The 14,708-nt window shown below is 36.6% G+C and overlaps 1 protein-coding gene across 2 annotated transcripts in view; it reads left to right on the top strand.

The window, feature by feature from the left end:
* Nucleotides 1–14,708, top strand: part of RYR2 (ryanodine receptor 2) — a 393,600-nt gene that overhangs the window by 91,219 nt on the left and 287,673 nt on the right. For both annotated transcript variants that reach the window (XM_048299766.1, XM_048299765.1), the window contains one exon: nt 8,964–9,083. In XM_048299766.1, the coding sequence (XP_048155723.1) occupies nt 8,964–9,083 (120 nt within the window). The remainder of the gene's footprint in view (nt 1–8,963; nt 9,084–14,708) is intronic.

Genomic DNA, 14,708 nt, shown 5'->3' with positions numbered 1-14,708 from the left:
ACATTGCTGTAATGTTGTAAATTATTTTGATGACTAAGTTAGAGCTTTTTGGGGAAGGAGGAGGAGGTAACATGGTTATTGTAGTAGCAACTGGCTTCATAGTACTGTATTGAGAACTACTAGCTAATCTGGTCCTTTGGAATTCCATCTGTTCTGCATGGGGTTTTCTTTCCCAAAGAATTCCATTGGAAGGAGGTTGCATTATTAGGAAATTGCTCCTCCTACAGGATAAAAAAACATGTACAATTAAATGTGTTCAGACCATTTAGAATTGCATGACCAGAAAAGTCATCTCTCTTCTTCTTATCCTAAGACAAGTTCAGCTATGCATAAATCATCCTGAAAGAAGTTTTCTTGAGCAGTTTTTTAGTCTTATAATGATGAAGCTTCTAAACTGGTCTGTAAAAGTGCTTTATTTTCAGAAAACTTTTCCCCAACTGTCTAATACTTATTTCCTTAATGCAATAAGGAACAGTATTACCTGTCCTCTATTCCATGTTTTAGTGACAAAAATAGCAATGTTGCCAAGTTTCCCCAAAATCTAAGCAGACTGCATCCCAGCAGTTTTGCTGGATCTTTCCTGTTTTTCTCTAGTTATCATGAGTCTTTTTGCTTTCTGTCTTTCCCTGTTCAAAATGAAGGGTCAAAATGGCTGAGATGCACTATTGCAATGGTGATCTGCTACCAAGGAGATAGTGTAGTTTTGGTTCAAGCTCAGATAGAGTAAGCAGAAATTTCTGGCCTTTTCTTACCTCTGTCATGATCTTCCTTCGCATTCAGGTGTCAGAAGGTCTAGAGTAATTGTCCTAATAGAGTGGTATTTCAAAATAAAGTTTGGTAGCTTGTCGAAGGCACTGGCTGATCAGTCAAGAATACAATTAACAGTTAAGTAATGCTACTCTCTGAGTGTACTATTGCTGTCTCTATTACAATTGTTGAAAAGCTATTTAATCTCTGTAGATCATAGTTCTTCCATGTTATGTATGTGGTATTTCATAAATCTTATGCATCAAGGCTTCTGTTTTTTGTCAGCAGGGATTTGGAGAAGGAAAAACACCATCTTAATTTGTTACTTGACTTCTCTGTTGTAGCTTTTTACCTTCTTAAAGCACAGAAAGAAAAAGACTCTAGGGCAACTAGTAGTAGTAGAGCTTCTGTCAAGACTTAAAGTGCATTGTGTATGTTACTCAGATGCCTATCATCAAAAAAAGTCCCATTTGATTTTTGATTTTTCTTTCTGTTTTTTTTTTTGCTGGTCAGATGTCTAGAATCATCTTAGGGAATGGATTTGTGGACTCTATTATGCTATTAGCATATGATATCCTGTAGTTATATGAGTCTTGTGCTTGATGACCCACAGGTCTTACAAACTTTTATTCTACTCTGTAATCTAGTATTTATCTCAACAAGGGAAAGGGAAGTTGAAGTGAAATTTTTAAGTCAGGAAGTATTCCACAGTTTCCCTAGGCAGAAAGCAGTTCGTACTGGCTAAATTTCTATTTGTAAATCTACAAAGTAGATTAAAGTATGTGTAGCACCTATTCCCATCGCACGGTTCAGTTGCACAGTTGAACATTAAATGGGATGCAGTGAAGCACAACTCTGCCTTTGTGGGCATTTGAGGGACCTATTAAAATTGAGATATTAATTTAAAGTCCATGCTGAGATCCTGATTTATAGTATATGGAAGTTGAGGAAACATTCCACTAACTGCAGTATTTGTCATATAAAAGAGCAGTAGGGGTTTGAATGTACAAGCATAACTTACCAAGTTTAACCTTTGAACGTTGAATTTTGTAAATGTGACACACTCTCTTCTCTACACAGTTTCAGAATTGGTATATTGTCAGGGCACAGTAGAAACACAGAGTCAGCATTATATCTTTAAGGCAGGTAATTATGTATAATCAGATTGCAAAGTGTACAGCAAATTATTTTAGTTAGTAATAACTCATGTTATATGCTGTATTCTCTGCAAAGAAGTAAAATATAAAGTATAAAATTTGAAATCAAGGGAAACATTTGAAAAAAGTTGTCTGTTTTTGTCACAAAATAGAAGGGAAATACAAATGTTATAGTCGTGATGTGATGAGTTTAAGCACTTTGGGCTGAAGTACATACAGTGTTTCTAAATAAATGTATTACTTGTGGTATATCGCTACTTTATTTATCTTCACCTTTTCCTGCAGAGGATTGTAGCAAGAGTAGAAGCTCCAATATTGTGCTTTTTTTGCATGGTTAAAATAAAACACTTGGAGACAGTAATGGGATAGTTTGTAAAACAGGAAAATGACATACTGTAGGAAAATATATTTTGCATTCTCAGAGAATAGAGAGAAAAAAAAGAAATTATTCAATCTTTCCTATCTTTTGACTCTTCACTAAACCATTACCAGATATAAATGAATTCAGAAGTTGTAGAAGTATGTGTAATGGTTAAAAGTTTATAGAGTACTACAATGTACAGAATAAAAAGAAAATAAAACATGATGAATATTTAAAAAAACCCAACCAAACAAACCACCAAGTATCAGGTTTCCAGGAAAATGCCACAGCAAATACTCCACCCTCTAAATCCCAGATAATTCCATGTTGAAGAGGTACTAACAGCTATTGCACTGTCAATGTGCCCACCTGTGGGAATTGCCAGAGAGTTGTAGTTCTTTAATAGAATTAACATTGAGAAGGTTAAGGATTAGTCAGAACTGACTTTACACGGGACGTAACAATTTTCAGGGTTTAATAGGACACAGTAACGCTGTCTATTACAAGGAAATATATGTGAGCATATATGTGTGAACAATATGACAAGAACATATCTACATATACATACATATATATGTGTATGTACCTTTGTGTTTTTGTACAGTCGTAACTTGAAACTGGTGTTTTTAGAAAAATACACATAGTCAAAATATTCATGTTGGAATATAAGATGCCCACATCTTGACATGAGAAATTAACCTTTCTTCTTGACTGGATGGTATCTATTTCATGTAATCTTAGGAGATCTGAGTGTATTTCATAGACAAGTCAAATAATTGCTGCAAGTGAAAGTGTGTGCTATTAAGGAGCTTGAGAACTTGCTGTTTTAATATTATACCTTGAGAGCAAACCCATGCTCTTCCTTCATTAATCTGGGCTTCCAGAATGCAGTTCTAAGGATGCAGTTTGCCAATTTATGGCTATTACTGGCAATATTTTGATTTTAGGAGTAATTTTTAGCTGTAAAAAAATGCTACAGTGCTCTTAAAGGTGAGCATTGGTTTTGTTTAGTCACTGGATCCTCTGCTAAATCATTCAGTTATTTATTTAGTTTCCGTGATTATAAAGCTTTCAGGACAAATATTACGTAGCTCTTAATGAATAGATTTTATTAAAAATTTGCTGTGTTCCAGTTTTTAATCAATAACTGTCCTTGCTTTTCAAAACTGGATGTTTAAAAAATAAGTAGGGCTTCGTGACATAGATAAATTCAGGTAGATGTTTTCAGAATGCTTCTTGAAAAGTCAGAATTTATAGAGTAGCGTGCTTATCAAAAGCTCGTGCTGTTTGAGTCAGAGCAGATATCTGACATGACACAAAGCAGAATATCTTCATGCTGGGAGATACAGTATCTTTAAAACTGTGAACTGGTATACTGGCTGAAACACAAGGATTTATCAGGATTAATGGGTTACTCCCAGATGGTTTTTGCTTATCATCTTAAAGTACTGTATATGGCTGGCTGTGGAAGCTTTAGCTGTGCGGTGCCTTCCGCAAGTTCATTCCATAGCATCATTGAATGCTAGGGGGCTGGAAGGGACCTCAGAAAGAGTTCCAACCCCTTCACCCTGGGCAGGGACACTTTCCACCAGACAAGGATGCTCAACGCCTTATCCAACCTGGCTTTAAACACTGCCAGGGTTGGGGCCTGTTCCAATGTCTCATCACCCTGACGGTAAAATATTTGATACCCTAAAGTCTAACCTAAATTTCTCCTCTTTTAGTTTGTACCCTTTACTCTCTGCCCCATCACTACAGTTCCTGACAGAGTCCCTCTTTGGCTTTCCTGGCTTCCTTCAGATACTGGAAGGTTGCTGTGAGGTCTCCACACAACCTTATCTTCTCCAGGCTGAACAGCCCCAACTTTCAAATCCTGTTTTCATAGAGATGGTGCTTCAAACCTGGGGAGGGGAATAGCTTTTTGACTCAGGTTATCAGTCAGCTGAGCAATGTGAGCACCATTTCTGTCATCCTGTAGGCGTGCTCTGTTATTGTAGCTAGGTAGTATCATCTTTGCTCCTTACATCCACATTTTTTGGATGGAGATTACTGTACTTCCAAATTCCTTAGTGTTACGAAGGAGCTCAGGTTGTGAACTGAAAGATGAAGGAGAATGGAAAGAAGGATCATCCATTAAAATATCTAAACTAAATGGACAGCTTCCCAAGTTAGATTCACACTTAGTTGCAGTAAATATGATACACCTGAGACTGTGCTCCGCTGTTGTTAAGGTGACTGACATTTCCTTGTACATTTGATAATAGGCTGCAGCACCACTGTGTGCACAGAATTTGTGTGGTTATTAGCACCTCCTTTCCCTTGCTCTCTAGATACCTCTCTCTGTGTATCCACACTCTGGAAAAATAGAAGATGAAGCAGTGTCTTTGGACTTACTAATGAAAGCTGCTATGGTGATAGGGAATTGGGATGGAAATAGTAAAATTTTCCAACTTCCACGGAAGAAACAGGCAGATGTTTACCAAAGTGATGATTAATCAGCAAAACAAGAGTAGCAGATGTATCTGGCAGTGGAAATTACTGCAAGGATTTTGGGTTTGTGCTACTGTCTTTTCTTCCAAGACTATAAGAAATTTTGTATAATCTTTATCTGTTGTAGTTGCTTTGAATATGAACTTTAAATCAAATACTGTTGTTAGTTACTGCAGAATAGAGATACTGGCTTTTATTCACATTTTAATGAGATCAAGTATATACTAAACTTGTTTAATTGAAAATGATTGAGACACACTATTACAGGCTGTAATAGGTCTTATACAACTGTGTTGTAAAAAACTAGGTTTTCTTCCTTTGTCTACGCACATCATCTTGTCAATGCAGCTATGCACAGACATGCACAGACATGTCTTAAAACACTGTTTGTCCAAGACGTTATATTCCATGTGGATAAAAAGTTTATACAAGTGATTACATTTTAGCATTAAACACCTGAGCTTGGTTTCTTGAACTGTCAAATTTTTATGTGTGTTTATTTTACTGTGATATTAAATAACTCAACATTTGGAGATATGTTTAAAAGGCACTAATATTCTTGTCAGGAACTTTTTATTGCCTCTACCCCCCTGAATTTTCAGTCATGTATGAGGAGAGTTGATGTATTTGCTTAACTTTTGAAGGCTACAATTACAGCCCTTTGAACTATAAATTACTTTGATCAGTTCTAATCTGACAGGAAAAATTATGATGATCTAATATCAGAAGATAATAGGAAGGAATGAAGCAGTTTGAAACAACTCATAATTCAAGATGTAAGAATACCTGGAAGATATTTTTCTTTAATAGACATTTAGTATGATGCATATTGCAGTGTTCTTCATACAAGAGCAAAGCGACCTTCAGTGAAGGTCCTTTGGTAGTGTGACTTCAGGTAAGGAAATTTTGCATTTTTAGCCCTCTTGATATTGGAACTGCTTATCATTTGCTGATTTGAAAACAAGTTTAGAAAAACACTGCCGAGATGCTTACCCACATACCAGTCTGCTTTAAAGAAATTAATGGAATAATGTATCTTAATATAATTCTGCCACGCTATCAAGTTGAATATCTATAGGACTCTTCTGAACACAGTCAGTAAATTTTGGAAGACCGAATCTAGGGTGAAACCTATATTAGATAATTCTCTAATGATGTGCACAGAAATGCAAAATAACTTAGAACTCTGTGCGTGTGAGACACATCATTATCCATAATTACCTTTCACTTGATTTGACAATGGCATCACATCTTTCTTAACCTTTTGTGCCAATTGTTTCAACACCACCTGCCTAGAACAAAAAGTTCCACAACACTGTGACTCTGTGGCCTGAATTAAGAGAACATTTATTGTGACCATCTCCACAGAAAACAAAGAAAATATAACAGAGTTGAAATTTGGTTTGTTTTAATGAACATGTCCTGTCAACCCAGAAACAAACTTTGGAAAACGTCATGGGAGGGTGATCGATTTTCATGAACGTGTAAGCATTTATTAATAAAATGTATTTTTTTATTTGCCAATTATGTTAACAAAATACTTCATGTATGCTGTACACCGCACAGAGAAAGAAGGGGAAAATGTTTGCAAAAATAATTGAGTGAGTTTGTGTGTCAGGAAATTTAGCAGCTATATTCCTGTTCTTATTCCTCCGTCAGTCAGCATCTGCATTATACATGTGTGCTTGGTAATTGAGCTTAATTGGTTTGCAGAGAAGGGTGATACATTAGATCATTAACTAATATTAAGTACGTCAGGGAGTTGCCCCAAACCAACTTACATTTTTGCTGCTGTCAGCATAGAATAGTTTTTGTAGATGGGCTATTTAGAACACTTTCCAAATGTTCTCTAAAAACCTAGCATACAATAGTTGAAAATGGGGCAGTATAAAACAAAATTGGTGGTTCATTTCAGGAGAAAGTAGCTTTACTATGCTGTCTGCTTCTGGCTGTGGAGGTACAATGTTAGAATATTCTCTAGCAACCCTCTTTGGAGACAACTCTAGCACAATGGTGGCAGGCTTACTGAAATTTCCATTCTGGTGGTGCGATTACTTCAGGAGGAAGGGCTAGGAAGAGAAAGGAGGGAGAATGTATTTATATAGCTTCAATCTAACACCACTATTTTTAACCTGAAAAGAAACTTTTATTTGAATCAACTGTAATTAATATTAGGAAATTGTAATTTAGTGCTTTAAAAAATAAACACAACCAACCACTTTCTCTCCCTCCCAAGTGCTCTGGGTTTTAATATATGATGTTACTTTTACAAAGAGTACACAGAAAAGCTGTTAGATCTGTATGTGTGGTCTTTTAGGTCCTTGATATTGGCCTTCAGGGATTTTTCTTTGTTAGCTTCGATTTTACATTGTGAACTTCACCGGTAACATATGCATGTATTGCGTTTCCTGAATTTAATGCCTGACTGGAAGCAGTTACTTTTCACTTCTACAGCATGGGCACTGTTGCGGGTATACAAGGAGAATTGGTTTACCCACGCTTACCTTTGCTAGATGAGGACAATTAAAAAAGGGTAGCAGGAATTAATTTTTTCGAGTGTCCAGTTAAACTCTATATAAGCTCCTGTACTTTTCAGATTGAGATTCACTTTAATTTAGTCTAGTTTAATTATTTGAGTGAAGTAAATGGAACCAAATTAATGACTAGCTTAATTCAGGATAGATGTTTACAGGTGGCTTCAAATGATTCAGTTCAATTTAAATTCAGGTGTTTATTTAATTTGAGATTTTCTGAATGTCCCTACGTAGTAAGCTGCCTATAAGAACAACTCTTTTTTGGTAAATACTGCTGCTTTAATGCATGCATTTTTTTAGTCTCAGCCTGTTCTGCTTCCAGTTGCATGCTTTGTCCTATAGTTTTATTGTTGTAGTTATTGAATTTTATTTACGGTGTTAAATATGGCCTCTTCATAATCATTCATTTGAAATTTATTATTGGAAACTCATAAATGAATTGGCAGAATGCACAGGGAGATGCTATTTTTTCTCTTCTTAAACAATCTTTGCTAGAAAATAGACTCATTGCAACAAAATATTCTTTTACTTGAACCAAATTTCTGCAGAGATTCTCCAGCTGATGGTTGTGTTACTTAGAAGAACTGGGATTTAAATAAGGGTTTGCCTCTCTTTTTTGAGCCTTGTTGATAAGATCTTTGACTATTCCTACAGGGAATTAGTCCTGTAAAATTTTAGTTATTACATATTACAGACTAAGGAACACACAGTTTGCTGTGTGCAAGATATCGTTGGTTCCTCCTGGACCGTCCTTTCTCCACTATTCTGGGCAGAGCTGTGGGACAGCTGTCCCAATAACTCATTTTCCCTTTTAATTCTGAGTATTTCCTGTATGTCTTTATATGCCTGCACATTAGGATAAGCACAGAGCACTTAATTGGAAAGCTCATAAAAGTCTATTTAACTCTGTATAAGATATGGTGGTAGCACTTTCTCTGATAAGCTTCAGCACTCTGCTTAGCTATCATACTTCTATTACCTTCTATCACAACGTCTTGACCAGTCACAAAAGTCACAGCAAGTCACCACACCTTCTTCTGTTAGGAAACTGTGGGTAGTTCTCTCCACAGCTTTACAAGGAGCAGCAGTGAGTAGACACTAGCTTTTTGGAAGAAAAATCCTTTATTTACACAAGATTATACAAAGATTACTTTTCAACTTACTGCAAAAAACTTACGTTATGAACTATGTATACAAAATGACTCTGAAGATAGGAAAATTTGTTTTGTTTGCTTACTTAGTTCTTTACAACCTTCTAAGCAAGTTGCACTAACTAGAATATGTGCAATATATACACAAGCAAGTTAATTCAAATGTATATGGTACCCATCGATTAATTGATTTTTAAGCTTTTCTACTCCTTTGCATTGTATGACTGACCTATGAAAGAAATACTAATTCCTGTGTACTTTGGGTGTAGTTAAAATAAAACTTGCCCTCTTTATTACAAGGACAGGCAAACAGGAAAAACACATATGCAGTTTTTAAATTATTTTAATTGATTTGCCCACATTTACAACTCAATAAAAAATATGCTGAGCTTTGATTCCACTTGTGTTCAGGGACAACAGTTCGTGCATTTAACAATGATTTTCTAAAAGCTTCCACAGGTCTTGTTGGGTCAGAAGCATAACCCTAGTTCTCTTTTTGCTTTTTTTTTTTTTTTTTTGGTAGGATGATGAAGTGGTTCTGCAGTGCACAGCAACCGTTCACAAGGAGCAACAGAAACTGTGTCTTGCTGCAGAAGGATTTGGCAACAGGCTTTGCTTTTTGGAGTCCACATCAAATTCTAAGGTACCACTGAGTCTTTTGTCATTTCGTGCCACAAGGCAAGGATAGTTGTAGCATTGCTTGCTTTGATGTAATATACACAAACCTGTCAAGGAGAATGGACAAATCAAATCTATCAATAATACAACGAATATTTAATCCCCATTCAAAGTTTAATTCTAACCTTGTCCTTTGGCTGGACTCTAATGTGGTGTTTTCTGTTTTGGGTTCACTTTAAAACTAGTTAGCTGCAGAAGTCCATCCCAAATAATATGCTTGTTATTTGGCTTGTCTGACCTCAGTTGTAGTAAGCCACAGTGCAACTTTTGTGCACTGCAACTCAAAGACAAGTTGATTGCTCTGATCCTAACTCCACGGAAAAGAGAGCAATTATTCTATTTGCGGTAAGTTTTTATTCTGTGGCATTTATATTGAAATGATTATTACTCTGAGACCTGATTCCCTATCTGAGCATAGTGCAAGTATCAAAATTACCTCATCTAACACATTTTATCTAAGCCTCCTCTAACTCTGCTATATATGCAGTAGATAGAGTAGTTTGAAAAAATAACTTTGCTGTTTATTGCAAAGAAGAGATTTTGTTTCACACTCGCATATGCTCAAATAAATGTTTTGAAGACAAAAATGGGCCCCCCGAGGGTAGAACTTGTTTTGTGGGCAAAGTAATGGATATACTTGGACATTTTATTCATAGAAAGGGAGGAAAATTGCTTAACATATTTGTTTTTCCTTCAGTTAAAATATAAATATTTGATAAGAAAATATAATAAAGGTAAAGCATCTGGAAAGACATCTAGAAAGATTTAGAACAAAAAATGATGGTTATCTTGCCAGCTTTCATAACATCACTTTGATTTTCTCTGATACTTCACAGAGTAATGCTTCATTTTCTGTCTCATCATTTTGAATGTATTATTCATAATAATAAATTTTTCACTAGGATATTAATGATTCATTATAATAGCAGTGATCTTGATGAAGTAATTCATGCTGCTCTGTTTTAAATAAATCTTTTTAACAATAAAAATGTGCTAGGATAGAAGTGGTTGCAGTGCAAGTTGCCTGTGAGGCCTGAAAGATCTATTTAATGAATTTGTTATCATTCAGCAAGTTTGGATATTAAATCTACAGTCTCTCTGTCCCCATCTAAAACTCCTGAATATCCTTGTCTTTAAGGAATGCAGTGTAGATTTCATATCAGTTTTCTATGCTTGTTTGCTGATGCTGCTTTTTCTCCTCGTTTTATGAAACAATCTATATTCTGATCATTCTTCATGATCTTGGGGGTAAAAAAAGCAAACCCTGCTGCTCATCTGTGATTTAATTTTTAAGGGCTGACAGTTGCTAGGATAAGCTCATCTGAAGTCATTTGTAGATATAAATACTGAGGGAGCCATAAAATTAAATCCTTAAAGCAAAGTTGACTGTAAATAAGAGCAAATAAATATGTTTTCCTTCCTCATGTTTGCGTCCATAGAATGTTACTATTGAATTATATAAGGAGGAACACAGGAAATACTCAAAGAGGTATGTGATAATTTGAAAATAGTTCCAACAGAGTTCTTGAGCCTGTTAAAAAAATTCTGTGCAAGTCTTAGAGTCTGTTTTCCAGTTAGAGTGGGATTGTGATGCACTGTAACGCAAACAATAGTGTGGCATTTGATTTACAGGCAGGGACCAAGGATGAGATGCAAATCCAAGCACCAGTAGTAGGCCAAACACAAGTAATAGACTTCAGCTATCATCCTGGACTTGCATTCTTGAGAATGCTTGTTACTGTCCTGTGCTTTTCTCCAATATTTTTCAGGATGGGGTGTAGCTGACGTTTTATTAGCACAAGTTCTTCGTGTGCACTTTCCTGCCCCAGGATCACTAAATAATTCACACTACTACAATAACAGTCAAATTGAAGATATATCTTGATAGAATAATTTGGTAACTTCTGGCTATTAATATTTTTCTCTGTGCAGCAATAACACTGGGAGCTAAGGCAAAAGATGCATGTATAGTCAAAGTAAAACAAGGAGTTCATTCACCTCTTCCCATGAGCAGGCAAGTGTTCATCCTGAGGAAAGTAAGGCTTCATCATGCATCATGGTGGTTTGCAAAGACAAATGTGGTCATTCTGAAAGCCCCCTGCATCCTTTTTCATCCCCCCCGCTCAATATGCTGAGCATGAGGTCATAGGGTCTGGAATATCTCTTGGATCTGTTGGAGTCAGCTGTCCTGGCTGTGACCCCTCACAACTCCTTGTGCACCTCCAGCCTGCTCCCTGGTGGAGTGGGTTGAGGAGCAGAAAAGGTCTTGACTTAGTTCAAGGCTGCAAATTGCTCAAATTGACCCCATATATTGAAGAGCAAAATAACAGATAAGCAAGAAATGAGGTCTAAATTATGTGTAATTTTATTAATAGGAGACAGTCCTGAATATAAAACATACAGGCTTGCCCAAGATAAATGCATGACTACCTCATCTATAGAGGTGTAGCAGCTCAAGTGAAAAATATTTATATTTCAATTTCTACCAATTTCAAAGCAGATCTGTCTCAAAACAGATCTTGTTCTAGGAATAGGTTGCAAGTTTCAAGTGTATAACAATATGACATTTATAAATCATCAAACATTTTTAACATTGAAAAAGTTGCAGCAGCAAGAATAACAAAACCCAAAGACGACTGGTGACTATATTTAAAATATTTAGTTTCTTTATCTCATGCAATTATTTTTTCAGCAAGTTTTGTCAAATCTATAGCATGAATATTTATTTCATAAGTAAGAAGAAGAAAATAAGGGATGGATACCAGAAAAGAAAGGCAAAAGCCCCATTGTCATGGTTTAACCCCAGCCAGCAGCCAAGCCCCACACAGCTGCTCACTCCCTCCTCCACCAGTGGGATCAAGGAGACAATTAGAAGGGTAAAAGTGAAAAAACTTGTGGGTTAAGATAAAGATGGTTTAAAAGGAAAAGCAAAACTTGCGCACACAAGCAAAACAAAAAAAGGAATTAATTCACTGCTTCCCATAAGCAGGCAGGTGTTCAGCCACTTCCAGGAGAACAGGGCCCCATCACACGTAATGGTTACTTGGGAGGACAAACACCATCACTCCAAATGTGCCTCCCCTTCTTCCTTCTTCCTCCCACTTTATATACTGAGCATGATGTCATATGGTCTGGAATATCCCTTTGGCCAGTTTGGGTCACCTGGCCTGGCTGTGTCTCCTCCCAGCCTCCCATGCACCCCCAACTCCCTTGCCAGCGTGGCCATACCAAAAGCAGAAAAGGCCTCGGCTCTGTGCAAGCCCTGCTCTGCAATAACAAAAACAGCTCTGTATTATCAACCCTGTGTTCAGCACAAATCCAAAACACAGCCCCATACTCATCACTGGGAAGAAAATTGACTCCACCTCAGCCAAAACCCTCAGATCTGTAAACTTCCTTTTTGACAATCGTCTATGGGTAATTTTGTTTCATCATTGCTTGCTGTGCTTTCAAATTCCTTCCTTGTCTGGAAGACCATCCCTCTTATTAAAAAAAAATTAGGATTAGTTAACTTATCTCAAGATTAGTGAGAGCCATTTCTTTACATTTGAATATTAGTTGTTGCTTTTTATATATAAACAGATTGGAAATATGAGGAAGTCCATTCATTAAAAGATTATGTTGTCTGCTAGTGAAGTAATATTTATTTAGACTTAAATAATGCATGGATTGCTGAAAAGCAAGCAAGCTAGAGCTGTGTTTTAACAGCTTCTGAAAACTGTTCCTGTCCATAGTGCAGAATGAAAAATACTCAGGTCTTGGTCAGTCACAAATGTGGTGTTGATCCCTTGTAAACCACTGCACAGCAGAACACTGAAAGCTGAGTTACGCTTTTCTAAATGGCATAAGGGTTTGGGTTTTTTCCTGTTTTTATGGTGGTAAACTCATATTAATTTCATTATGCCCGGAGGTATGGACCTACTTTACATCATTAAAAAGGACTAATAAAAACTATGCGTGGGGTTCTTTTCCCCTCTTGAAGTCTCTGTAATTTGGACTTGAGAGAGGGGAGGATAACATAGTGAGGGTTTTTGAAGGTCTGAAAAGGCCTCCCAAGTTGGTTTTTGGCTTTTTTTTTCCTTCACCTTCTTGAAGAAGGCAGTGCAGTGTGTGATCCTATGGTTTGATCTTTTTACCTAGAATAAGTTACAGTGCTGAGAGTAGAGTCCAGAAACTGATAATAATGTTATTTGTTAAATAAAGAGGTATTTCACATGAAAGTAAGACCTTGATAACTTATTTTCCATTTTGCTTTTGAAGAGTCGCTTCTGTGTCAGAGGAGAAAGGTTGTTCAGGTTTGGTGCTGGACAGGTGTAGGCCAGTCAGCCGGGAATGCTGACTCCATTATCCTGAGGATGTCAGTGATGCTCTGTGCTTTGTTGGTCCCTAGATGCTACTGCTGTGTAAGGGGCTAGAAAATAAAGCCTGATGGCAAGACTGACATACTGTTCCTTGTGCTGACAAATACAAATTCTTAGATTTTTATCTTTGCCCTTTTTTGGTCAGATGAATTGGCAGGAGCTAGACAGGTGGCTATGCTTAAAGGGAAGAGAAGAATGGGGGGAGGGACTGGAGAAGGTCATACCTGGCACAGACAAGGCTACATGAAAGTATGATTCTGTAGTATTTATGCAAGCTGTTTCCATGCCAGCAGTCAAATTATGTATGGATGTGTCTGGAAAAGGGTGTCATCCTGAAGGGTGGGACATTGGCCTGAACTCCTGTACCTTGATTGCCTCTGGGAGAAAAACTCTTTTCTCTGTTTGTCTTCTGGAGCGTAAGATCTGAAGGCAGGGGTTGCCTTCTTTTTTTGTCTTTTACAGCAAACATATTCTCAGTGGACAAGGCAAATAATCTGTCTCGGAGAGACTGAGTCTGAAACTCTTTCTGACAACTGAGAAACAGTATCTGCATTGTGCACAGTTTTTGATTGTGTAAATCCAAATAGATAAAAAAGCACGTGGTGTCCATTAACATCTGGATGCAAGTGCATGCTTTTTGAGCAGTTACTTACATAATGAAATAGTGAATTTTTAAAAAATTGATTCACTCTGACAAATCAGTTCAGTGTTGTTTCCTTGTGTTTACATTGGATCAGTCTGTGAATCTGCAATTTAGTAAGGTGGTTAGTTTGATTTTTTTTTAATAATTGCTGTGGTTCATTTCTGTACGTGTGCCATCTAAACAAAAGTCAAAAATTTTGTCAGGGCTTTGTAGCTGCACCTCCAAGCCCATTTGAATTGTTTTTGTGTCATGTTGCCAAAATGAATATTCCCATGTAATGGTAAAGATGGAACTTAATCTTATGTAATCTTATGTTCAGAGGACTCCATTTAGCAGACTTTGACTAAAACTTTTGATTTTAATAATTTAAATGAAGAGAATTCATGCATACTTACACATTACTTGGTGTACTTGACATACATAATTTAAACACAGGTAGGTGAAATCTTCATAGATGTAGATCAGATAGTATTTTGTTCAGTGAGTCATTCTTTCCCATTAAAATGCTCTAAAGGAGTAATGTAAATAAGAACAGTGTGTTTCACAACAGTGTATGTAGTTTTATGCAACATATGGTTTACAGAAT

Source organism: Corvus hawaiiensis, chromosome 3, assembly GCF_020740725.1.
Source record: "Corvus hawaiiensis isolate bCorHaw1 chromosome 3, bCorHaw1.pri.cur, whole genome shotgun sequence".
NCBI classification, from domain to species: Eukaryota; Metazoa; Chordata; class Aves; order Passeriformes; family Corvidae; genus Corvus; species Corvus hawaiiensis.
This window is presented reverse-complemented; position numbering and strand designations above follow the sequence as displayed.